Source organism: Electrophorus electricus, chromosome 16 (genome assembly GCF_041902795.1).
Source record: "Electrophorus electricus isolate QZ-2024a chromosome 16, ASM4190279v1, whole genome shotgun sequence".
Classification (NCBI taxonomy): domain Eukaryota; kingdom Metazoa; phylum Chordata; class Actinopteri; order Gymnotiformes; family Gymnotidae; genus Electrophorus; species Electrophorus electricus.
Window position 1 is genome coordinate 19,269,462 of NC_137512.1, and position 24,544 is coordinate 19,294,005.

The 24,544-nt window shown below is 43.7% G+C and overlaps 4 protein-coding genes across 4 annotated transcripts; 3 read left to right on the plus strand and 1 right to left on the minus strand.

The window, feature by feature from the left end:
- Positions 1-377: 377 nt before the first annotated feature.
- chrm1a (cholinergic receptor, muscarinic 1a) lies at positions 378-3,288 on the plus strand. The gene is made up of 2 exons (XM_027003575.3): positions 378-2,162; positions 2,336-3,288. Exons 1-2 carry the CDS (start codon positions 1,437-1,439, stop codon positions 3,077-3,079), a joined length of 1,470 nt encoding a protein of 489 aa, XP_026859376.2. The 5' UTR covers positions 378-1,436; the 3' UTR covers positions 3,080-3,288.
- A 98-nt stretch (positions 3,289-3,386) lies between these two features.
- dpf2l (D4, zinc and double PHD fingers family 2, like) lies at positions 3,387-10,204 on the minus strand. Its single transcript, XM_027003576.3, has 11 exons — positions 9,719-10,204; positions 8,969-9,129; positions 8,721-8,828; positions 8,426-8,622; positions 7,919-8,011; positions 7,735-7,819; positions 7,524-7,655; positions 7,259-7,390; positions 4,953-5,065; positions 4,754-4,835; positions 3,387-4,378 (listed from the first exon to the last, which is right to left on the minus strand). The coding sequence occupies exons 1-11, from the start codon at positions 9,748-9,750 to the stop codon at positions 4,296-4,298; spliced, it is 1,218 nt and encodes a 405-aa protein (XP_026859377.1). The 5' UTR covers positions 9,751-10,204; the 3' UTR covers positions 3,387-4,295.
- Positions 10,205-10,274: 70 nt separating this feature from the next.
- On the plus strand, positions 10,275-14,366 carry hnrnpa0a (heterogeneous nuclear ribonucleoprotein A0a). The gene is made up of 4 exons (XM_027003578.3): positions 10,275-11,180; positions 13,412-13,529; positions 13,707-13,771; positions 13,947-14,366. Exons 1-2 carry the CDS (start codon positions 10,367-10,369, stop codon positions 13,465-13,467), a joined length of 870 nt encoding a protein of 289 aa, XP_026859379.2. The 5' UTR covers positions 10,275-10,366; the 3' UTR covers positions 13,468-13,529; positions 13,707-13,771; positions 13,947-14,366.
- Positions 14,367-14,696: 330 nt separating this feature from the next.
- On the plus strand, positions 14,697-24,248 carry klhl3 (kelch-like family member 3). Its single transcript, XM_027003554.3, has 15 exons — positions 14,697-15,016; positions 15,602-15,721; positions 15,964-16,070; positions 16,543-16,664; positions 18,371-18,533; positions 18,649-18,758; positions 19,188-19,304; positions 19,483-19,632; positions 19,822-19,939; positions 20,053-20,250; positions 20,650-20,751; positions 21,540-21,668; positions 21,869-22,009; positions 22,233-22,376; positions 22,472-24,248. The coding sequence occupies exons 1-15, from the start codon at positions 15,003-15,005 to the stop codon at positions 22,498-22,500; spliced, it is 1,764 nt and encodes a 587-aa protein (XP_026859355.2). The 5' UTR covers positions 14,697-15,002; the 3' UTR covers positions 22,501-24,248.
- The last annotated feature ends 296 nt before the right edge of the window (positions 24,249-24,544 follow it).

Consider the following 24,544-nt stretch of genomic DNA (forward strand, 5'->3'; position numbering starts at 1 on the left):
CAAAATTTCGTTTGTTACTATTGTTTTAAACCGTATTATAGAACATTTGTAGTAACAGCGCAACAAAGACTTCATGTAAAAAAACATTAAAGGCAAGAAAAGAATTAAAATTTGAAGGATAATAGGAAACTAAAAAACGTTAGTTTTGTTGTCGAACTCACAGCTCTTCAAAACTGCATTATTTCTAAATTAGAATTTCAATAAGAAGGCAATTCAGCATTCTGGTTTAATATGAGAAAAGGCAAAAGACTCAAACTGAATGTTTTCTCTAGACCTTTCTCCTTTCACTGTGTTTATCAGGCCTTTTAGGATATTTGTTGTGAGGATCAACAAATATCAATGATGGTTTCCTTCTTACCTATGGCTAACTGAATAATGCATTGTTGAAAACACTTTTCTTTGTCAATATTTCATTGAAAAGTCCTAAAGGACATGAATTGAATGTGAATTGCGAATGGGATTCAAGCCTCACTCTTGCATGACAGATTGATAAATTGTGGAAAACCGTGGCGTTACCCTGGTTCACACTGACCCACATGATTCCCTCTGTCTGACTTTATTTGAACTCTGTAGTTTGCCGTTGAGGGTGGAGTAAGTGTTCTAGTTTTTTGAATGATGTCTATTAATGACGTAGGACTCGTATTAGGATTAGCTGCTCACTTGTGGAGAAGGATCTGTATCCGTGGACCAAGCACTGTTTTTGTCAAATACCCTGGGTCTTGAGACACTGCTCTATGAGAACTTGCATGGCAACAAAACTTTCCGATTATTTAGCTTAGGCGGAAAATAATTGCTGTTATGACAGAGCTAAAGCTAGCTGAACATTTGATTAATGAAGCAGGATGTTGGCTTTATTTAAAGGAGCTATCATGTAACATAAGTTGGAACATTTGACAATGTGATTGGTGAATTTTTAAGACATGCCTATATATTTGAAATCTCAAAAACGTACTGTAAACAGATCAGTTACACTGCGCGAGTGTACACATGAATCAAATGCAATTAGATTTTAAAATGGAAAGCAGACAAAACAAATCATTACTACAACACTGATTTTTACTAACACTGAACAATATCACCTTTCTTGAACATTACGTCACTTTAGTCGTTAGAAACATTTAATCACAAAGTACACCACCAATGACTGATTAGATAAGAGTTTAAGGTAGCAGATGAAAAACAAGCAGTACTTTCAATGTCCATTTCACCTTGCTACAGTTGCACTATATATTTTATGTTTTGCTACATTCATGTCTAATCCTTTTTCAAATACGTAACCATTTTTGTAGAGCATTGACTCTGATAAGAGAACTATTTCTGCACACAGGTTCCAAGAGGGCTACAACATGCAAGGCAACAGAACTTACAGTAATGGCTATAAAAAACATGCCTCCGAAGTCCAGTGAGTCAAGATAATCTTCCAGTTTCTCATCATAATGAATGTTACGCCAGACACGTTTACTCTGTCCAGGTCATTCAATGTTACCGAGGTGATTGCTGGAGGTCCCCACCCCTGGAGAACGGCCATGATCACTCTAATCACTGTCCCCCTGTCAGCCATCACCATTGTGGGCAACATCCTAGTCATCATCTCCTTCCGGGTGAACCCGCTCCTCCGGACTGTCAGTAACTATTTCCTGTTAAGCCTGGCTGTGGCGGACCTCATCCTCGGCACCATCTCAATGAACCTGTACACCACCTACATTGTGATTGGCCGCTGGATTTTAGGGAATCTTGCCTGTGATGTCTGGTTGGCTGTGGATTACGTGGCAAGCAATGCTTCTGTCATGAACTTGTTGGCCATCAGCTTTGACCGTTACTTGTCTGTCACACGTCCTCTGACCTATCGGACCAGGCGGACAACCAGAAGAGCGGCGCTGTTGATCGGCCTGGCATGGGGTGTGTCATTTTTTCTTTGGGCACCGGCCATCTTGTTCTGGCAGCACATAGTAGGCGTGAGGACAGTTGCAGAGGGCCATTGTTCAGTCCAGTTCTTGTCTCAGCCCGTGATCACGTTTGGGACAGCCATCGCTGCCTTCTACTTGCCTGTCAGCGTGATGGTGGCACTCTACTGGCAGGTGTACCGAGAGACAGAGAGACGGTCAAAGCAGCTGGCCGGGTTAATGGCATCCGAGGGCAGTGACAAAAACAGACCATGGCAGGTGAGCGCAGCATTATTCAATCCATTTTGAAATCAGATTTTATTACTATGTACTCATGATAGGATGGTTCCTGATAGGAAAGATCACGTTTAAAACCGGCCAACTTGTGGGACAAGAGGCAAAGCATACACCATTCGTCTTAAATCTTGCTTGCTTGTATCCTTTTCTCACAGAGATCCTCTCATCAGAACTCCCAGAGTAGTAGCAGTCATGTAAACCAGAACGATCACAGAACCACGCAGCCAGAACCAGAACAGAACCCCACAAATCTGTGTCCCCCTATCACTCACTGCACCGCAGCCTGGTGGAAGAGGAGGAGGAAGCCATGCCTCGAACCACCTTCGCACGCTGCAAACAGCCTCCCTCGGACCGGCACCGTCTGCAGTCTCCAAGTTGGGGAGGAGGAGCAGAACACTCCATACATTCACCTCGTTCCCATGCTTGAAACTCGCCTGGACTCTGTGAATGATTCTGACTTTGAGTCTGATATCAACATCGGACCCTGTCCCTCAGACAGCCTGCAGTCACTCGACCAGTCAGGTGGCCCCCTCGGCCTCTCTCCGGACGCTCCTTTGCAAGCTTCTCCTCTTTCACGGACAGCAGTACGGCAGAGCCGCAAGCCCCGTAGCTGGTCTCTGATCAGGGAGAAGAAAGCAGCGCGGACCCTGTCTGCCATCCTCCTGGCTTTCATGGTGACGTGGACACCCTATAACATCATGGTGCTGGTGTCTACATTCTGCGAAGACTGTGTTCCTGATGGACTTTGGAAGCTGGGCTACTGGCTCTGCTATGTCAACAGCACGGTGAACCCTGTCTGCTATGCGCTCTGCAACAAGCACTTCCGGGTCACCTTTAAGGCTTTGCTCCTCTGCGGATGGAGGAAGCAAAAGAAGGGGAACAGTTTACAGGGCAGCTAATAGCCCCCACTGGAAACTACATCTATACATCTGTTAAGCCTTTTCTTGCCCACTGATGTTATGGATAGATTTTTGTATTGAAAGATACAAGAGATTTGATCTCACTCAAATGCAAGCTTCTTTGAACTGGACCCAAGGTTGGATGGTTTGCAAATGTACCTTGCAGTACATTTTTGTGGACACCATGGGAGTTGGGGAGGATGCTTCTTTTGCACCATGTTAAAATGTTTCCTACACTGTAATCGTGGTTTACTGTTTGTTGCATTGTAACAGTTTTTAAGATACTTAGAATACTTGAAAGAATTTATTCTTGTGTTACATGAATGTTTATTGAGGTTAAAAAGAGACAAGACTAGAGCCTAAAGACAACACTAGTTTCATTACCAAATACTAACAGACACAAAACTCTATTGTAATATAAAAAAACAAAACAAAAAACAACCAAAGAACCACACAAAACCAAATAGAAAAAAGTTACAGTACACAGTGATTAAATATGGTTAGTTGAACGTAGCTCAAGCTGTATCATTTACAAAATTTGACTAAAAATTTTAGATACCCATGTGAGACTATTTGTGTATGAGAGTACACATCATATGCTCATATAACCATATTTTTAAATAAACAAACTCTTGGTTACTGCCCCATCCTACACAACTAGAGCAAAAGCAATATTTAAAATTTTACATAAATGGACAGAAAAAAAACAAAAACAACAACAATAAACAGACAACTGCTTTGATAATTTGGACCTTGGCACCATGAGTTCCTGCAAGGAAAAGTTACAAGAAAGAGGTATACTTCAGATACATACAGACATTAAAATCCATCATATCCTTATCAGATTTCTATGACATGCATTGTAAACAAGTAAAAAAAAAGAAAAAGAAAAAAAGACAACCAATAAAAACAGAAGCTTAATCAAATAATCAGCTTTAACAACCATTAATAAAGGAAATAACTCCTTTCCTTAGTGTGCTCAAGTCATTCAAACACTCAAGATACAGAGAAACGCTTAACAGTCAGAACATAAGGTGATGTGATGAAGCTTTTGTTTCCTAAAGGATATCATTTGCCCCCTCCAGCCCTGTACCAAACACCCCAGTGGAGTGGGTCGAGAGGACAGGGATTTGTTTTTTATTTAGTGTAAAACGGGCTGTTTGTGTGCGTCTGTGAGGAGGATGAAGGCTCTCGATCAGCAGTCCTGTTGTCATGGTTACTCCATTGTAGTATTCTGGCTTTGGTAGATAGAAGCCTTGTCCTTCAGAAGATCCAAACACAAACGACAGCTCCAACTTCCTGTACGCACACAAAACACACGAAATACACAACTGTAGTTGTTAATAAGAACCATAAGATCAACAGGTAGATGAACTCAGAAGTGATACCAATTTCCTGCATGCAATTCATGGAAAATACCATGAGCAGTTTCACTCAACTTTACAATCTGTTCACAATGACAACAGTATTAAATTAAGAAAATTATATTTTAATTAGATAACTTGCAGGAAAGTTTAGTTGGGGGGGGGGGGGGGGAAACAAACAAACAAAAAACTAAACTAAACCTGCCAATTTTAGCGAGACTGAAATAATTAAATGTCATATGCAGTGGTTTGGATATTATTAAACTTTACAATCATGATGGCAGTGGTTATAAGCATCAGAAAAAAGTACCTTCCGGAGGGTCTGACATGGGAGGACTGAGGCAGTACATATGGTATCCTCTATCACAGTCATCACAAAACAGGAGCTGGTCCTGGGTGAGCAAAACAAGAACTCCGACACATTGATGTGTGTTAACAGAGGCGTTATGCTATGCAGTGTTTGCATAAATGTGAGATGGGGTGCAGTACATGAGTGAGTGTGAACTCACATCATTCTCAGATGTGCCGCAAACATTGCAGCATTTGCATTCAATGCACTGCCAACGATACGTTTTTACAGCTGCCATCATCACTGCTGTGAACTGAAGACAAGAAGGGTGTCCTGGGGGAGCAGGAAATTAGGTGTTACATCACTCAGTCATAGAAAAGACAGCAATGAATTTCATCAGTTTAACAGTTAGGGAGTGTTTTGAAAGTCATACCACCAGTGTCACCTAATAATTACATTTGCAGATTTCAATACTACTGACAACTCTTTGAAAGGTTTGCTTGGGGCTTCTACAATAGCAACACAATAAGTTTAGTTTTTGCTATGGTTGCACTTATAGTGGCGTGGGAAAAAAAAAAAGTATCTTTTTTTGCATGGTTTGTCACACTTAAACGTTTCAGATCTTCAAACAAATTTAATTAGACAAAGATAACAAGTAAACACAAAATGCAGTTTTTAAACAAAAGGTTTATCATTATTAAGAGGGAGAGAAATCCAAACCTACATGGCCGTGTAAAAAAAAAGAAAAGAAAAAAAAAGTGATTGCCCCTAACCCAAATAACTGGTTGGACCACCCTTAGCAGCAATAACTGCAATCAAGCATTTGTGATAACTGACAATGCATCTTTTACAGCGCTGTGGAGGAATTTTGGCCCATTCATCTGTGCAGAATTGTTGCAATTCAGCCACATTGGAGGGTTTTTAAGCATGAACCGCCTTTTTAAGGTCATGCCACAGCATCTCAATCTGATTCGGGTCACGACTTTGACTAGACTACTCCAAAGACTTCATTTTGTTTTTCTTAAGCCATTCAGCGGTGGACTTGCTGGTGTTTTGGATCATTGTCCTGCTGCAGAACCCAAGTGCACTTCAGTTTGAGGTCACGAACAGATGGCCAGACATTCTCCTTCAGGACTTTTTGGTAGATAGCAGAATTCATGGTTTCATTTACCACAGCAAGTCTTCCAGGTCCTGAAGTAGCAAAACAGCCCCAGACCATCCACACTACCACCACCACATTTTACTGTTGGTATGATGTTCCTTTTCTGAAATGCTGTGTTTCTTTTATGCCAGACATAATGGGACCAACACCTTCCAAAAAGTTCAACTTTTGTCTCGTCAGTCAATAGAGTATTTTCCCAAAAGTCTTGGGGATCATCAAGATGATGTTTTCTGGCAAAACTGAGATAAGCCTTTATGTTCTTTTTGCTCAGCAGTGGTTTTCGTCTTGGAACTCTACCATGCAGGCCCAGTCTCTTTCTGATGGTGGAGTCATGAACACTGAGGCAAGTGAGGCCTGCAGTTCTTTGGCTGTTGTTGTGGGGCCTTTTGTGACCTCTTGGATGAGTCGTCGCTGCACTCTTGGGGTAATTTTGGAGTGGCCGGCCACTCCTGGAAAGGTTCACCACTGTTCCATGTTTTCACCATTTGTGGATAATGGCTCTTACTGTGGTTCGCTGGAGTCCCAAAGCTTTAGAAATGGCTTTATACCCTTTTCCAGACTGATAGATCTAAATTATTTTGTATCTCATTTGTTCCTGAATTTCTTTAGCTCACAGTAAAAAGCTTTCTAGCTTTTAGTCTACTTCACTTTGTCAGGCAGGTCCTATTTAAGTGATTTCTTGATTGAGAACAAGTGTGGCAGTAATCAGGCCTAGGTGTAGCTAGAGAACTTGAACTCAGATTGAACTCCAAAGATGTGATAAACCACAGTTAATTTGTGTTTTAACAAGGGGGGGCAATCAATTTTTCACACAGGGTCATGTAGATTTGGATCCCCCTGCCCCTTATTAATAAAAACCTTCATTTAAAAACTGCATTTTGTGTTTACTTGTTATCTTTGTCTAATATTTAAATTTGTTTGATCTGAAACATTTAAGTGTGACAAACATGCAAAAAGATATCAGGAAGGGGCAAACACTTTTTCACACCACTATAATTAGCTGCCAAGCAAGAGTTTACCATTTGCTAACTACCTTTTCAAGCAGATGGACAAGTTAGACACTTCACTAAAACCTTAATGATAACTTGAGTTTCAGGTATCAAAACATTAGAAGCTGTAAACATTTAATTCCCTAACAATTTTAAAAGTATACTTAATGCTCAGTATCCTAGGCTTGTAAATATCATGTACCTGCACAATACTATAAACACAGTATATTGTCAGGTATAATAACTACCCAACAAAACCATAAAATGTCACTTTCCTGAAACTACAACCCATAAAAGCTGCAATTCCTGGGTTGCTGCAAGCATGACTGTTTCTAGAGGGCTTGACATTGGTGAAAAAAGAAACATGTGACTTACCTGAGCGTCCACAGTCAGAGCAAGACACAAGCTCCTCAGACTGGCCCGTCTTCTGGTTCATATTTGAGTCACCCAGGCAGAAATCACAGTAATCATTTGGTGGGGCCAAACCATTTGGACCTTTTTTAGGAGCTGAGGAATAAACACAGAAATGAATTCTCTAGCATCACGGACTCATTTGAAAACACAGATATATACTAGAATAATCTAAAACACTAAGTCAGTCAGGAGCGGTGTGTTACTGCGTGTTACTGCCAACACTTACTCTTGGTCTCCTCATGTGGTGCAGGAGTGTGGATTTCAGCTTCCTCCTTGTCTTCTCCTTCCTCATCAGCCAGGTGAGAGTGGGTGTAGTGGTAACTCAGGCCTGGCCTGTTCTTATAACGTTTTCCACAGACTAGGCAGAAAAAAACTTGTGTTAATGTCTCAACACATTATATATAAGAAAACAGCTGTACAAGAAAGAGAAATCTTACTGTCACAGGCATATGGTTTATCACGATCTTCCAGTGCTGCTGCAGCAGCTTCCATTTTTTTTTTCCCATTTCCCACTCCACGACCCTGGCAAACAGAGCCATTTCACATGTCACCGTCACATCTTACAAACATGCCCCAGCAGCAAATTGTAAATAAGCAACAGCATATCACAGCATAAATTACCTTGGACTTTCCTTTCCCTCGTCGTTTTGGGGTCTCTTCCTCAAAGTCTTCATCGTCCAAGTCATCCAGATAATCTTCTGGTTCCAGGATTCTCTAAGAAATGGGGAAAAAAACATCCAGCTATATTTATACACTGCTCTTCAACTGTCAAAAGTGATTTACATGTTCCTGCTGACTTCCACCAGTCTAAGACCAGGGGCTATCCACCCCACAGCTCTATCCTATCCATCCAGACCTTCTTCAAAAGCCATGCATGTTTAGTGCTCTGCCTATCCCTTTATACACTGTGTGCACATGTAAAACAGTTAACAGGCAAGGAAGGCTGGCTCTTTGTGGAGACATTTTCTGACTAGTGCAGTCAGACCTTCGTAAAAAATGTTTTTTCTTAGAGCATCAATATTATCAATAGCTACGAAGGTGCAAAAACAAAGTTTAGGCAAAGTGTTAGAACAAAAAACACCCCCCCCCCAAAAAAAACAGAGTTACATCAACATTGAATCTACTCACCTTTCTGATCCGTGTGGAGCCAGTGTGGCTACTGGCCCCAGTGGTCCCCGAGATGTCTGCAAGACTGGTGTCTTCCTCTGGGCCCCTGAGATCTGGAGGGGCTCTCTTATCTAGTGGTTCACCTTTTAGCAAGGCTTCTAGGCTGCTACCATCCAAGGTCCCCAACACATCTTTCTTGAGCCCTAATTCCAGCTCGGCTTTGAGAGATGTGGAAGAGGAGATCATTAAAAAAAACAAAAAACAGCTAAGCATTCTAAATTAAATTGAAAAAAAGCAAAGTAAAAGATATAATTACCTGTTTTGAGGGGTGGGAAAACCAAAGCAGGATCTTCTGGTGGGTGTGCCCTTCTCTTCTTCCTCCAGCGACGGGCAGGATATGTGTACAGCTGCCCCGGTGCTGTACCTGATCAAGGACAATGGAAGAAATTAGTAAAGATAAAAAAAGAGTAAATGTCAAACTATACACTGTTCACTATAAGCAGTGGGTAAGAACACAGCATGAGACACTGGGGCAATCGATTAAAGAATAAAAGAAAATCAAACCTGCACTCCTGTGTCTTTTCTCCATCCAAATGTAGCAGTTGCTTTGAGCTACACCAGTCTGGGAGTCCAGAAAAGGCATAAGAATGCTTCTTTCCGCGCACAGTCGGGCATTATAGCTGTGGCACTGTTCCATGGCATCTTTATAGTATTGCTCCCCCAGCCTATGACCCAAAACAGACAGCGGTTAAAAGCAAGAGGGAAAAGACTACATGTTAACGACTATCTAATTTGATTTGTTTGGTTTATGTAATCTACTACCACTAAACAAAACAGGCGCGGTACACCGTTATACCGTTTTACAGGAACCAAACAATAACTATGCTGCCTTGCTACATAGCTAGGACAGCTAGCTAGATGGCTAGCTACTTATCCCACACAAACATGAAAGCGTTCATACGAGGTGCTGAATATGCACAAAATACAAGCAGCTTGTAAAACATGCTTATACCTTTGCTATCTGATTATTTACATAACTAGCTAGCTAGCTAACTGGCCCAGCGAAGAAACAGAAAGGACAATAAGTGGCTAGCTAGAAAACATCAGGCTTTGGTTTTCCTTGGAAAACAATGAATGAACAAGATGCAGCTAGTTTGCTAGCTAGCAGGTAGCTGGCAGGTCAATTTTAACACCCTTTCATTCACGATCAGCAATATGTTCATTACTTAAGTATAAAACTATCCGATTGTTAGATGGCACCATGCAGGGAATATTCACTTAACTATTAAAAAAGGAACGCGTAAATCAACTCACACTTTAACAACATTCTCAACGGCCGCCGCCATTTTTTGCTGTGATGGGCTGTAAATGTGGATTCTGCGCTTGCGTGCTCCAGGTGCGTAGCCAGCTAACCAGCTAACATTAGCTAGCTATGGTAACTAGGTTAGGTTAGTTACCTAGATTAACGCTATATGACAGAAGATAGCTCCCTCGTGTTCAGGCAAATAGTTTTCATTTTGTTTAATTTATACATTAAATTCTCGGTTGGAGAGGGAAACCCCACAGATAAAACCCTGAATTTTAAACCGAGATCACTTATGCAAAGAAAATTAGCTTCCTATTTAGTCATTACGCCGGTTTCATCTCTCGTAACTACCTACCGCGCACATTCTTAACAGCTAAAGCTAAATTGGTCTAGATATATAAGGATCTTAAATATGAGTGTGAAAGGGCATTCACAACTAAGATAAATTGGTTGAGACGTTAGCAATGTTCACATTTTACCAAGATATGTGAGGCGTAAAGATGACAGTTGAATGGGGGCGGGGCTAACCTTTTCGGTGACGTAGTCATCCTTCACTCCGCCTGGTGACTGTCCGCCGCCATTTATTACAAGCCGCCATTTTAGATACTGTCCACAGGCGCAGTAAAACCATTAAAAACAGAGGACGCTAACGTAAGATGGAAAACCAGCTTTGCAAACTTTTTGTCGGTGGTCTCAATGTTCAGACAACGGACGAAGGACTGCGCAAACATTTCGAGCAGTACGGGCAGCTCACTGATTGCGTCGTGGTGCAAAATCAGCAGCTGAAACGTTCTCGCTGTTTCGGCTTTGTGACCTACTCGACGCCCGAGGAGGCCGATGCGGCCATGGCTGCTAGGCCCCATGTCTTGGATGGTAACAACGTTGAGCTCAAACGAGCGGTAGCCCGAGAAGATGCGGGAAAACCAGAAGCTCTTGCTAAAGTCAAGAAAATATTCGTCGGTGGCCTTAAAGACGACATCGAAGACAATCACCTTATCGAGTGTTTTTCACAGTTTGGCGCCGTCGAGAAAGCCGAAGTCATCACGGACAAAGAGACCGGTAAAAAGCGCGGCTTCGGTTTCGTCTACTTTGAGGATAACGACTCTGCTGACAAAGCGGTAGTGCTTAAGTTCCATACCATTAATGGACACAAAGTCGAGGTGAAAAAAGCACTCACTAAGCAAGAGATGCAAACTGCTGGCGGTCGTGGTGGCCGAGGAGGAAGAGGAGGACGCGGCATGGGAAGACCTCAGAACGGCTACGGTGGTGGAAGAGGTGGTGGTTACGGAAACTACGGCGGAGGCTATGGAGGCAACGACGGAGCTTATGGCGGAGGCTATGGTGGTGGCTACGGTGGCGGGTATGGGGGAGGCTACGGGGACCAAATGGGAGGCTACGGCGGCGGTAACGGCTACAATGACTTTGGAAGCGGCTATGGCCAGCAGTCTTCTGGCTATGGGCCAATGAAAGGTAATTACTCGGGCAGAAGCAACGCTCCTTACTCCCGAGGTGGTGGTGGTTACGGCAGGGGTGGTTACGGAGGCTCGTATTAAGGGTGTGATTTTAGGTCTGAAATTAAGAGCTGCTCCTTCCCCAGGACTCGAATGAACTTCGATTCATTCATCATTCATACAGGAATCTTCAACTAATCCAGCCTAGCAGACTTATAGGTAGGGAGTACCTATACAACTTGTATGCTACAGTTAAATCCAGCGATCAAGTTCTTACAGCAGCTATATAACAAATCGATTCATTCTCAGTCATCGATCTCTCTTCCCTAAGATACTAGTTGGAATTTCAGCAAGTCATAGGACTACTACTCTGGATTCTTTCTTTACCTGACTTCCCAAGGGGTGGCAAGGGCAGGTTACCTGTCGAAAAACTGTTTTTACCAAGCTTGTGTGTCTGTTTGAATTAAGTTTAGTACACTTGCTTGTTAGTGTAGGCATGTGTTCTCTTTTAGCATATGTATTGTATCCTGTCTTTTATTTCTTTTCTTTTTTATTTAAGCATATGAAGTGTTAAATTTGGGACATTGTTTTGAACAGAGGTAGCTAGCCACGTCAGTTCCCGTGAACTTAATTTTAGTCCTTAGTTCAGCTGTACATAGGCCCGTTGGTCACTAGAGTTGAACGGGGTTTGTGTCTCTCTTCGCCCTAAAATGGATAAAGTCGAACTCGGTCTCAGAAAGCAGATACGAGCGCAGCATGTAGAAGGATCGGATACGTTTCGTTTTGCGGTTCATCAGCTACTTTGTAATCCGTTGTAGTGACTGACGTGTAACCTCCAATTAATATAATGTTAAATAGTTGACTCGTTATTATGATCATTGTTAAAGATGTTACAGTGAACTTGTTTTCATTGAAAAGCCTGGTTATAGGACTGATCTCGGCTTTTCTAGTTTTTCATATTTCGGTTTAAATAATTCAGAAGAGGACTTAAATTCCTTTAAATGCATTGTCTCATTGTATTACTGATAAGGTATTGACCTATTAAATATTGTTTTCAGTTACAAGTAAACTGTATGTACTTCTATTAATAAAAGTTCTTACTCTATTAGCCATTATGTTTTTGACAAGGTGAACCTTTTTGGGTGGCTTGAAGTAGACTAAACCAATTAGATTAGTTGCCTGAGTAACCCCAAATCATTGCAATTACATGCTGCTGGTCAGGCTCAAATTTTCTTTGTACTCTGATCATCTCTACATTAGCATATGGGGAATGTAATATTTCCCCAACCATTAAATAAGGATGTTGTCTTTACTGTAAAAATATGTCTAGAGCTTTGTTCCAGTACTTTTAGTGATCAGATAAGATGGATCAATACCTTAGCTGTGTCCACTACTACGTCATTGGATTCTCCAGGGGTACGCCAGTGCTGTAGAAAACCAGCTGAAAGTCCATAGGATATTCGCACCAGGTTTCAGGTTTGTAGAAATACTTTATACACAAGATATTGCATTAAGTGTGTCTTAAACACTATATGGATCCACCCGGAACCACTGAACTTCGTACTATCAGGTATTTGCTAGATGAACGAGTAAAGCGTGCATGCAACATGACTTCCAACATTTAATTTTATACTTATCAGTTAATTTGAGGTGATCATGTGAATGACAAGTGGTATTTAGAATATTGTTTGGTTCAATGTGTATGAAGCTGTGGTGATACTCGTCTAGTTGTCCTAATCCAATATTTTAGGCAATTTTCAGTTTAAGGTCATACCGGAGTGTGGGGCTTAGAGTTCCTGTTTACTTGATGCATTAGTTCCAGATATAATTGACACCAAATACAAGGAGATCAGCATTTTTATGCAAGGTTTGTGGCTTCAGTTATTTACCTTACATCTTATCAATACCCCCCTCCCTCATCATCTTGGTGTTTTTGCTTGTGTTTTGTCCCTATACATTTTATATGCACATTGAAAGGACTTGGATATTGATGTTCTGTGCATTAAACTGTAAACCTCTTCCATAGCTGAAGTAGCTAGATTAAATCAGCCATGGTCTGGCCTGGTGACGTGTGTGCACAACTTGTATTGTTCCTCCCTTCTATATCTTGGACAGTTACATTTGCCTTGAAGGAATGATGGTGAAAGAATGTGAATCATTGACTGGGTTTGGCAGATGTAGACCTGTTGCTTAGGAAACTGCAGATTAGTTCATCACATAATAATGACTTCTTTCTCCTTTTACCTGCAGAAATGGAAAAACGGATGCGTTTAGGTAGTTTCTCAGTTTTGAGTCCAGCTGGTTGAAAAAAAAAACTGCAGGAACTGAAGTTGGGTTGACTGACCTGATGGATCTCTCAGCAAATGAGGTGAGCACATCATGTATTTTAATGTCCCATTTCACATTTGGGAGACCTGCATTTATTACCTTTTCGAACAAGATTGGACTAGTGCAGAACAAGTCTTAACAGTTGAATTATTAGGCTCAGTCTGATTTGTCTTTAGTTATTTTGGAGCCTTAACCCCCATCCCCTTTTGAAATTTAGCAATGGCAACCTTTGGAAGGCAGTTGCTCACCCCCTCACACAGAGTACTGTGTGATACAGCAGTGGTAAGTTCATTTTACATTAACTCTTAACTATACTAAAAGTTTGTGCTTGATATTTGTACTGGAAGGTACTCAGGAATCATTGATGACCCTCTAGGGTAGGTAATCATCAACAATGGTAATTTTAATTAATGCAAGTGTCTTCTTTTTGCTATCCCTCTTCATTTCTATGTGGCAGACTGAGTAGAACCTGGTATGCTGCTGTTTCCAGTAAGTTGCAGCCATGGAGACAGCTTTTTGCAAGATATGGATTCGACCACGTCACATCCCTCGACTGAGTTCTGAAGTCTAAATCTAGTAAAATAACAATGAATGGAAATTCTTAGGGAGCACACAATTGTCATGACAAATATGGGAGTTTCTGTGTATAAGGGTGGCTTGTAAATGTAAATGTTTCACTATTGGTTTATGGGTTAATAAAATGTGAATTAGACTGTTGTTTGAATCAGTTTTTCCCATCTTTATTTTAAAATATAAAAATGGCAGTTAATGAAATGGCCCCTAAAACTCACTTGAGAATAATGTATGTAAAGTTGTTTGCCATGTACAATTCCATGTCCAGATCTTTAAAGTATCTAAATAAACTGAAAGTATCTTACTCTTGCGTATTGGTGCATGCCATTGAACGACTTTTTATGTGACATTAACTGCTAAAACAGTTCAATCAGTTATACCATGCAAAGGTCAAATCGTAAAATTCTTGTTTAATTTGTGAATCAATTTCCTTCAGAGCAGTATGTCAAACTGATGGGAATTTTGATTACTTGTATCTACCATTAAGCATGAAAAACTCGCGTATATATACTCCAGCGTATATTCAAGTTGGTTCCTAAACATCTCGCATCCTACGCTTAACATTATTTAAAAAAAACATTTCCCGGGAGGTGGTTGGTGTGTTCCTTGGCAACGTAGACGGTCCGTGATGGAGGCGTGCTGATTGGACGGTCTAGAGTGAGCGATCAGCGAGCAGGGTGGGCTAAAACGGACTCTGACAGTCAGCATGTAAACATTGTCTAGGACGCCTTGAAATATAGAAGCCTAATAGACCACAGCCCGACTGGAAAAACAAACCGGTCCCTGCTATAGGAAACCGTTATGGGCCGGCGAGGCGCAGCGGGACGAGCGATGTAGCTAAGCTAAGCTAGTTAACCTAGCCTGGTTATCGAGAAGACGGCCAGACTCGCCAGCGTTAGCCATTCGGCTAGCTCGATAGCTAGGTACTCTTCCAGGAAATATGGAATTTGACGGGTAAGTGATTGTAGGTTCGGTAACGGGAACCGCCATAAGAGTTTTTAAGTGCTGAATACGCAAACAACGAAACAAACCGCTCATTGAACAACTCAGTGGGAAAGCTTTATGTGATAGGATGCAACGCTAGCTAAGCTAGCTGACTAAGCTGGATAGTGTGATGTGACATGGCTACTTATGCTCGCTGTAAAAGCTGCTGTAGACCGTGGTGTAGAAGCAGTGTAGGAGAAAAAAAAGACCTTTTGACCAATATCGGGTTTACATTAACATTTGCAACATACGTTATTTAACGCTGTCAATAGGCGCCTCTAAAATTGGGAACAGTTGCTTTGTAATTATTTGAATATAGCAGTTGATATGTCATTAAGGTGACATCAGTAGTTGATATCACCTGCATGTCTTGAGATGCTTGACCAAACACGCAAAAATTTAACATAATGTGTTCAAAATGTTCATTTTCTTATGTAATTGGTTTGCTCACGGAGGCAATACTTTGCATGGAAAGTTAAGACTGTGAACTATATCTGTGTCTCCTGGTTGTGTGTGTAAAGAAGATGTTTACAGTGATGTTTGTGACCTTTGTAGGAGTCGAACTACAACCCCACCAGGACTTGAACTAGAGGTGGATGGTAGAGATGCAGGGATGCAAACCTTCAACCATACGCATATGTGGAAAGCCTTCAGCCTGATGAACGACCTGAGGAGGTTGGTGCGAGGCTTTTATATCAACATTTTTATACATGTATTGTTGGCATATTTACTTATATTTAGTAAAGTTTATACTAAAATATTTATTTAGTAAAGATTGTTTGTAGTGTTTATCTTGTATCCAGGTGCACTACCTTGTGATTTTTTTCAAAATGATTTTTTTAGACTTTTGACGGGCCAGTTCTTGTCAGAATAACAACAAAGAAATGCTTACCATTCTGTCTTGCAATCTTCCACAGCAGGAAGATTCTTTGCGATGTGCTGCTGGTAGCTGGAGACGTGGAAATTCCTGCCCATAAAGTGGTGCTGGCTTCATGCAGTCCCTACTTCTGCGCTATGTTCACAGGTACTAGGCTCAGTGTAAGATGTGTGCTACGTAACATAATCTGTTCAAAGGTAAAATGCAGAACTCTGCATGCATGTTCAAAATTTGTGATCAAAACCCTATGACCTCACTTAACATGAAAGATGTTTGTCTTGGGCTCAGTGAGCTGCAATATTGGTTACTATGTCTAACCAGTAATGTTCACTGCTGGGTGCAGAAGCCTGATACAGTGTCTGTGTAGAATGTTGCCATTCAGTGTAGAAAAGGCTTTGTTTGTTACTTGTGTACCAGCAGTGTATATCACTGCTTAGAAAGAGTGATTAATATTCTTGCTCGTTGAGCCTAAGACAAATGTCTCCTGTGTATTACTATCAAGTCTGGATTCTTCTCCACTTGCTTCACAAGTACTCTGCATATGAACAGAATGTTCAGCATGACCAAGTGTACACCAATTCCCCCGGTGCAGTTTCTGTGTCTTGTTTGCTGTGTGCAGGAGAAATGACTGAAAGTAAGGCCCCATGTGTGGAGATAAGGGACATGGATGGACAGACTCTCCGAAAACTGGTGGACTACATTTATACAGCAGAGATTGAAGTGTCTGAGGACAGCGTTCAGGTATGTCGTAGGGCTGAACGCAAATGTTGTCAGTCGAATCGGAGTTGGCTGTTCGGTAAAGTCTGAAATGCTACTGTACGTTAGACATGGTTAGAGACCCCCTACTTTACCAGTCACTCCACGTCCAGCTTTCGTCTTCTCTCCTCAGTCAACCACCAGTGCATGCTGTTATGGGTTTTTTCATTCAGCCAGTGTGGTCCTGCTAGAATGTAAATATATATTTATGATTGCCCTTATTCAGAATTCCTCATTGAAGTGCATTTCTGCAAGGTGCTGTCTGTCTTATCCTGTTATTGCATACTGAGTGAACCCCCCCCCCCCCAAAAAAAACCCCAAAAAACAAAAAAAACACACACACACACACAAAAACCACTGCATGACTTGAATAGCTCAGCAAACCGACAGCAGATGGTTGACATTCACGGGGCAATCCTAGTGTGGTGAAACACAAGCCGTGTTTCATCCACTGCTTTTTATGTAGTGTTGAAAACGGTGCCCAGAAAGTGCATTTCTGTACTCATGAACTTTGACTCTGCCTTGTCCACCTAGCCATGCAACCTTAACCCCTTTGGAATGCGTCTGCCCCTGTTTTCTGCTTCTGGCCAGTGCAGTCTGCACCACAGCATTTCCTGTCATTATTAGCAGAGGAAAGGGCTGCATGTGTTTACCACCATTGTCTTTGTTCACAGGGGGTTTGGGGTTTGGGTCTGAGGGCTGTATCAGAGCTTCTTGTTGGAGTGTACTATATCTTATTTGTTAGTTGTGGTCGTTAGGTATAGTCTTTTGCAATAATGATGTATGCAAACAAGCCCTCACAGAAATCACAAAACAAATACTGTATCATGAGCCTCCTGACAAAAGTTTGTCAGAATTGGTTTTATAATTCTTTATTAAAACAGATAGTGTGGTCAAAAGATCCATCTCATGGTAGAGCAGATTATATGATGGCTGATATTTTGTGTCCTCCTGCTCTGTGTCTGTTGTGTGAAACTTTGTTAGGTGTAAAAAAGATAAGCATTAGTTTCGGTGATGATTTCCGTGATGAAAGTTTCGGTCCCCTTTGAGATGGGTCTCGATTGCTCTTTTTGTGCCTCAGTCTGTAACTGATGGCTGTCGTTTCCTGACCCATTGTGTGCAGATGGAGGCACGAACCTTTCTTTGTTTCTGTGATGATAAGTTTAGAAAGAAACCTAGTGGATTCTATTTCTTCTTATTGATGATATAAGCACGGCTAAACTCCATAGCCCTCGTGATGTCGCATTAATGAGTGTGCTGTTTCTTAGCTGGGTTATCATATTATTTCTGAGAATTCAGGAAACTCTCACAGTGAGTTCCACATTGTTCCCTAAAGCCTCGGGCCCCTAATCCTGCCTGGTCCCCATTTACATTTGTGGCATTGAGCTGCGTATTTGCGTATTTGTCTCTGAGCTCACTAAGCAAGGCTTCCTCAGGCACTCTATTATCAATTTATCCATGTAGCTACGAACTATAATATTAAGCAGTCAGGAAAAAATGCTCTCATTCGTTATATGTATAGTATTTTGCTTCACTTATTTAAAGTTCACATAGATGTCCATTTACATTTATCTGACTTACAGTTATCATTGAATACAGCTTGAGCAATTGAGGGTTAAGGGGCTCGCTCAGGGGCCCAATAGTGGCCCACCGAGCTACCGCCTTCGCCACACTGTCACGTTTGTGCCCAGGTGCTCCTGGCTGCCGCCGGCTTGCTACAGCTGATGGATGTGAGGCAAGCGTGCTGTGAGTTCCTGCAGAGCCAGCTCCATCCCACCAACTGCCTGGGCATCCGCGCCTTCGCCGACCTGCACACCTGCACGGACCTGCTGCGCCAGGCCCACGCCTACGCCGGTCAGTGCGCTGACCACGGCCCTTCTGCTCCCAGCTTGAGGGGAGAAAGCTGGACAGCAGGACAGTTGAGTAATGTGCGTGCGTGTGCGTGTGCTCCCCTTCTTGTTTTGAACAGAGCAGCATTTCTCCGAGGTCATGCTGGGGGAGGAGTTCCTGGGTCTTTCCTTGCAGCAGGTGTGCAGTCTTATCTCCAGTGACAAGCTGACAGTGTCCACCGAGGAGCAGGTAACCTTGACTCCTTCGTTTAAGCCACGTGCCGCTTACTTCTGTTGTCCCGTGAAGTGTCCGTATATGTTCGTGTTCTCCGCTAATAATCCGTCGTTCTCTACGACACGAGCGCCGTATCGGGGCTCATCCTGACCAAATCCACTGACTCAGCACTGCACATTTGTTTAATCTCATCTGTACTTTGTTCAGTAGTCAGCTCGCGAAAGGCTCCGTCATAAACAGCTCGCCTCTCAGCGTGTCGCGTCGTCTCGACGAGCCGCGCGTCAGCCCTCGCGGCCCGTTAGCCGCCCCGCGACACCGCATCCCAGCTCGTCGTCCACGCGCTCGCCTGCTGCCAGGTGTCGCCTGGCACCAGAGCAGGCACGACGATGCTGCCTTCTCAGGCTGGCAGCCCAGGCTCCTCACACCGGTCCCCTCCCTCCTCAGGTTTTCGAGGCCATGATCGCGTGGATAAAGCACGACGAGGAGGCCCGTTTAGAGCACATGCCAAAGCTCATGGAGCATGTCCGACTGCCGCTCCTGTCCAGAGACTACTTGGTTCAGGTGGGCCAGCGCCAAGTCCGTTCACACCGTGGGCTCAGGCAGTATTTCACAAATAATTTGAAAGATTTAAAAAAATAATAATAATAATTTTTTTTTTTAAGGTTGCATTATTGAAATTGCTTCGAGCCTTTTCCGCATAACTGAAGTATGCGTGTGCACGTTTTCTGTGTCTGAGCAGATCGTAGAGGAGGAGGCTTTAATCAAAAACAACAACACATGTAAGGACTTTCTAATTGAAGCCATGAAGTACCACCTGTTACCCGCAGACCAGCGGCACCTGATGAAGACAGACAGGACACGCCCCCGCACGCCGGTCAGCCTGCCTAAGGTGGGAAGTACTATGTGTGCAAGGACAGGTACTCCGACTTGAGCTTGTGTGTGAGCGTGTGTGCGGCCCCGTACCTCTGCCATTACAGAGATAAACCCTTTCCCTCAGTGCTCCACCTTTTAAGTGCCTTTGTCCAGTGATGTGTGACCTGTCCTTTTAAGAATTTTCCACCCTCTTTCTTCTTGCCAGGTAATGATTGTGGTGGGTGGTCAGGCTCCTAAAGCCATCCGCAGTGTGGAGTGCTATGACTTCCAGGAGGACCGCTGGTACCAGGTGGCCAACCTGCCTTCCAGACGCTGCCGGGCAGGTGAGCCTCCCCTTTAAGCCCCGAATTCACTCTCCACTGGCTGCCTCTTGGGCTAACCCCGTGAGTGTGTGTGTGTGTGTGTGTGTGTGTGTGTGTGTGTGCACGTGCTCCAGGTGTGGTGTTCATGGCTGGCAAGGTTTATGCTGTGGGAGGCTTTAACGGGTCCCTGCGCGTGAGGACTGTGGATGTGTACGACTGCGTGCGGGACCAGTGGAGCGTCATTCCCAGCATGCAGGAGAGGCGCAGCACGCTGGGTGCTGCCGTTCTGGCTGATCTGCTCTACGCCGTGGGCGGATTCGACGGCAGCACGGGTACAGCGAGCCTCTCGTCACTTCTCCATTATTACTGACCCGCCAACCACCAAATGTGCCAAATCTAAAATGTCAGTTGCGATACTTTCAGAAGTTGCTGAACTAAAGACGTTCAGATGGCAGCTTGCAAATGGTGGTGTACTTTGATGGCTACAGTTGTCGACAGTATTGCATTATTTGAAACAAAACGGCAAATTCTTGCATGAGCCGTGGTCGTGACTAAACCGACTATAAGCACTGGCTCTGGGCTGAGACACAGCTCTGCTGTAACACTTTGAGAGAGAGTCGTAGACCTGGTGGGCAGTTTTCTGTGTGCGTCTAGGATTGTTGGTGTAAATGTAGGCATTGACACATTTTCTTCCTCTCTCTCTCACACGCTCTCCCTCATTCTTTTTACAGGCTTGTCTTCAGTGGAGGCGTATAACCCCAAGACTAATGAGTGGTCGTTTGTGGCTCCCATGAACACTAGAAGAAGCAGTGTGGGGGTAGGAGTTGTAGACGGTACGGGTCTCGCACTGCACATCCACTTGAGCCGTGTTGGATAGCGGTGATGTCACAGATACTGTTCTTCTGCTCAGGGATTTGTGCGCTGGAAGTTCATAAACATCTGTATTTGTACTCTTTCCAGCTCTGCTGAATTGTCACAGCTATGATGCGTGTGTATGAACGTGAGGAACAGTCTATGACGCGTGCGCATGAACATGAAGAACAGTCTATGACGCGTGTGCATGAACATGAACAGTCTATGACGCGCGTGCATGAACATGAGGAACAGTCTATGACGCGCGTGCATGAACATGAGGAACAGTCTATGACGCGCGTGCATGAACATGAGGAACAGTCTATGACGCGCGTGCATGAACATGAGGAACAGTCTATGACGCGCGTGCATGAACATGAGGAACAGTCTATGACGCGCGTGCATGAACATGAGGAACAGTCTATGACGCGCGTGCATGAACATGAGGAACAGTCTATGACGCGCGTGCATGAACATGAGGAACAGTCTATGACGCGCGTGCATGAACATGAGGAACAGTCTAAGACGCGCGTGCATGAACATGTAGTTGATGATGCATGTGTATGAATGTGAGGAACAGTCGATGCGTTTGTATGAGTGCGGGAGGACCGCTTATGATGTGTGTATGAATATGTGAGGAACGGTAGATTTTGCATGTGTATGAGCACATGAGGAACGGTTATGGTGTGTGTGTGTATTTGTATGAGGAATGTTCTATTTTGCATGTGTATGAGAGGGTGAGGGTTGGTTCTGGTGTGTGTGTTTACAGGGAAGCTCTATGCAGTGGGGGGATATGATGGGGCGTCTCGGCAGTGTCTCAGCACGGTGGAAGAGTATAACCCTGTCAGTAACAAATGGGGCTACGTGGCCGACATGAGCACCAGACGCAGCGGAGCAGGTGTGGCTCTACACAACACGCCGAACCGGAGCTGCACACGCTGCTAAATGCCCAGAATCCTTGAATTTGTCCTCAGTGCTGCCATCTGCTCAGCTTCATATACAGAGGTTTACATTGTGTGCGCGTGTGTGTGCGCGTGTGTGCGCGCGTGTGTGTGTGCGCGTGTGTGCGTGTGCGCGCACGCCCATGCACGCATGCAGGAGTCGGAGTGCTGAATGGACAGTTGTTTGCAGCCGGAGGACACGACGGTCCTCTGGTGAGGAAGAGTGTGGAGGTGTACGACCCAGCCACTAACACCTGGAGGCAGGTGTGTGACATGAACATGTGCAGGAGGAATGCAGGTGAGCAGGCCCGGCGTGACGGGCTAAGCTACACGCCTGCAGGCGGGAAAGCGTCCACATAGCAAGTTAGTAACTGAAATGCAGGAAATGGGCCTTATGAAGTCAAGTATTACTTAAATGGTGTTATGCACATCGTCTTGTATGTGAAGTAAAACAATGAGTCCTTGATTTGCGCGTGTGTGTGTGTGTATGTGATTTCTGATATGACCTTGTTTGTCTGCAGGAGTGTGTGCCATAAACGGCCTGCTGTATGTGATCGGCGGCGATGACGGCTCGTGTAACCTGTCCTCCGTGGAGTACTATAACCCTGCTTCAGACAAATGGAGCCTCCTCCCCACCAACATGAGCAACGGGCGCAGCTACGCAGGTCAGCCCCCCGTCACAGCACATCCGCGTCGGACCCTGGGGTCACCGCGCAGTCATGCTGAGCTTTGTGTGTACTCGTTTTTGCTTTCGTTTCAGGGGTGTCGGTTATCGACAAGCCATTATGACTAAGAGCCCTGGTGAGCAGGTTGCCACCTCCACACGAAGGGAAGGACCACGGGAGACACACTGTCATTTAACGCTTGGGTGTGGGTGCAGGTGGGCAGAGTCGCCGTGGCCCTGTGGGCCCCGAAAAAACCCGCTCGACACACGCAGTCGCGTAGACCCACCCGCCCGCCAGAACGCCACGGCAGGCGGTCCCACTCTGAGACCTGAGGCACGTAACACCCCCCCCAAGCCAACCCAGCAGGGGACGGACCGGCGAGGGGGAACGGAACCGCAACGCTTGGAGAGCAAGTGCCAACTTCCCTCTCCGCCCCAATACTGATCTGCAACACACTGAGCGACCCGCTGCCTCTCACCTGTTTGCGACAGCAGCGAGGGTGCCTGCGGTCAGAGTCAGGGAACGGGGCCGTAGGAGGCGTAGTCGGGGGGGGGGTCTACGGTGGGGTCTGTGGCGCAGCTACGGTGGGGGCTAGGGTGCACCTACTGGGGGGGTCTTCTGTAGGCCGCAGCCGAGCCGGGGTCTGTGGCGCCTCTACGGTGCTCCCGCACGGGCCTTCGGCCTCCACGCCCGCTCTGTGACCAGGCCAAGCTTGCACTACTTGCTGCATCTCATCCTCTAAAATGAGCCACATGGGGCAGGACTGAGCGATGCCAGCATCTGGCATCTGGACTCCGTCCATGCTCTCGTGAAGGGATCTCACTTTTCCTTCCTATCTGTGTGACCGTGACAGTGACTGAGCAATATACAGGGTTTTGGATAAGAAGTACCTTTAGAAACGACACTGCAAAGAAACATACGCTAACTGAAAGAACAGTTTAAATTTGCTGCTCGTGTGCCATAATGCATTTAAAATATAGCATATCTGTACTAGAATGCCAACAAACACCATAAACATTGGGTAACATGCCAAATTTAACATGGCAATGTCAATAACTTCATATAAGCACTTTTATAAGTGAGCCAGTTTTGGTCAGTAATAATTTATATTCATAAATTGCTAACTGTGTGAAATGCACATCATCAGGTCAGGTATCTGTTGTGGCTTTATGGGAGAGACTGAACTGGATTATCTCTGCAGAGATCTTTGATATTGCACTGTAATTTTTCAACAGCAGTACACAGTCTTTAAAAGCAATAAAATGTTCGTGTACATAAGGTTATGGAACTTTTGAATTTTAAGTATCATTTTACATATTTCTTTTGGATTAATTCACAATATTGTAACAACTTTATTTTACATGGCAATATGTGGAGTTTAGAACTTAACTAATCAACTGATTTAAGTTTTTAAAAAGATATTAATGATTTATAATAACTGGCATGATGACCTTACAGAGCCAGAGTAAAGTTGCTTGAATTCTAGGTTCATTGAAGTGATATATGATTGGGGCCATGGATATGTTTATTCATGATTTGAAATTATTACCTAAACATTTCTTGCATTCCTTGTAAACCAACAGACAACAAATGAATTGCAGTGTGGTTCACCACATTATTAATGGTAATATCAGTGACAGTGCTAATATCTCAGTTTTTACATTCACAGCACAGCAAACCTATGCAGTTATTATCATTTAAAAAATCTTTGGAAGAAGCGACTGGGCCTGACAACTTACATATAAGTGCAGTTATCCAAGCTCTGTAAATAATGTAACATTTTAGAATTTATGGTCTTTGGATTACTGTGCGCACAAAAGACTTGAATGTATTTCTGAGTCGGTGCATTAATAAATTAATGTTTAAACCATGTGCTGTGTTTGGGGACCTTATCATGAATTAACAATTGGTCGTTTCCCAGTTACTGTATCCTTATATATACTAATTCATGTAAATGTAGCACTAAATGTCATGTTTTCTCTCACCTCATCTGCTGACCACTGGAGGGCAGTGGGTGGTTCATCATGAAAATTATCTGTCAAAACGAAGTAGTAGTTTATAGTATAATAAATTATGGTATAATTGCTAAATATTAAATACATACGTTCAGAAATGAACACACATGAGTATGCCAAGGTTGGCCCTTTCCTGGGCAGAAGACAATCACG

What these genes read in the sequence shown, in the direction of transcription:
- chrm1a (XM_027003575.3), top strand. Translation starts at nt 1,437, where the DNA reads ATGAATGTTACGCCAGACACGTTTACTCTGTCCAGGTCATTCAATGTT. An exon ending in ACAAAAACAGACCATGGCAG is followed by an intron (nt 2,163 to 2,335) that starts GTGAGCGCAGCA and finishes CTTTTCTCACAG; the next exon opens with AGATCCTCTCATCAGAACTC.
- dpf2l (XM_027003576.3), bottom strand. Translation starts at nt 9,750, where the DNA reads ATGGCGGCGGCCGTTGAGAATGTTGTTAAAGT. An exon ending in ACCACATGAGGAGACCAAGA is followed by an intron (nt 7,391 to 7,523) that starts GTAAGTGTTGGC and finishes TTTATTCCTCAG; the next exon opens with CTCCTAAAAAAGGTCCAAAT. An exon ending in CATGTCAGACCCTCCGGAAG is followed by an intron (nt 4,379 to 4,753) that starts GTACTTTTTTCT and finishes GTGTGCGTACAG; the next exon opens with GAAGTTGGAGCTGTCGTTTG.
- hnrnpa0a (XM_027003578.3), top strand. Translation starts at nt 10,367, where the DNA reads ATGGAAAACCAGCTTTGCAAACTTTTTGTCGGTGGTCTCAATGTTCAG. An exon ending in TGGCTATGGGCCAATGAAAG is followed by an intron (nt 11,181 to 13,411) that starts GTAATTACTCGG and finishes TTTTACCTGCAG; the next exon opens with AAATGGAAAAACGGATGCGT.
- klhl3 (XM_027003554.3), top strand. An exon ending in CAGTGTCCACCGAGGAGCAG is followed by an intron (nt 18,759 to 19,187) that starts GTAACCTTGACT and finishes CTCCCTCCTCAG; the next exon opens with GTTTTCGAGGCCATGATCGC. An exon ending in CGGATTCGACGGCAGCACGG is followed by an intron (nt 20,251 to 20,649) that starts GTACAGCGAGCC and finishes TTCTTTTTACAG; the next exon opens with GCTTGTCTTCAGTGGAGGCG.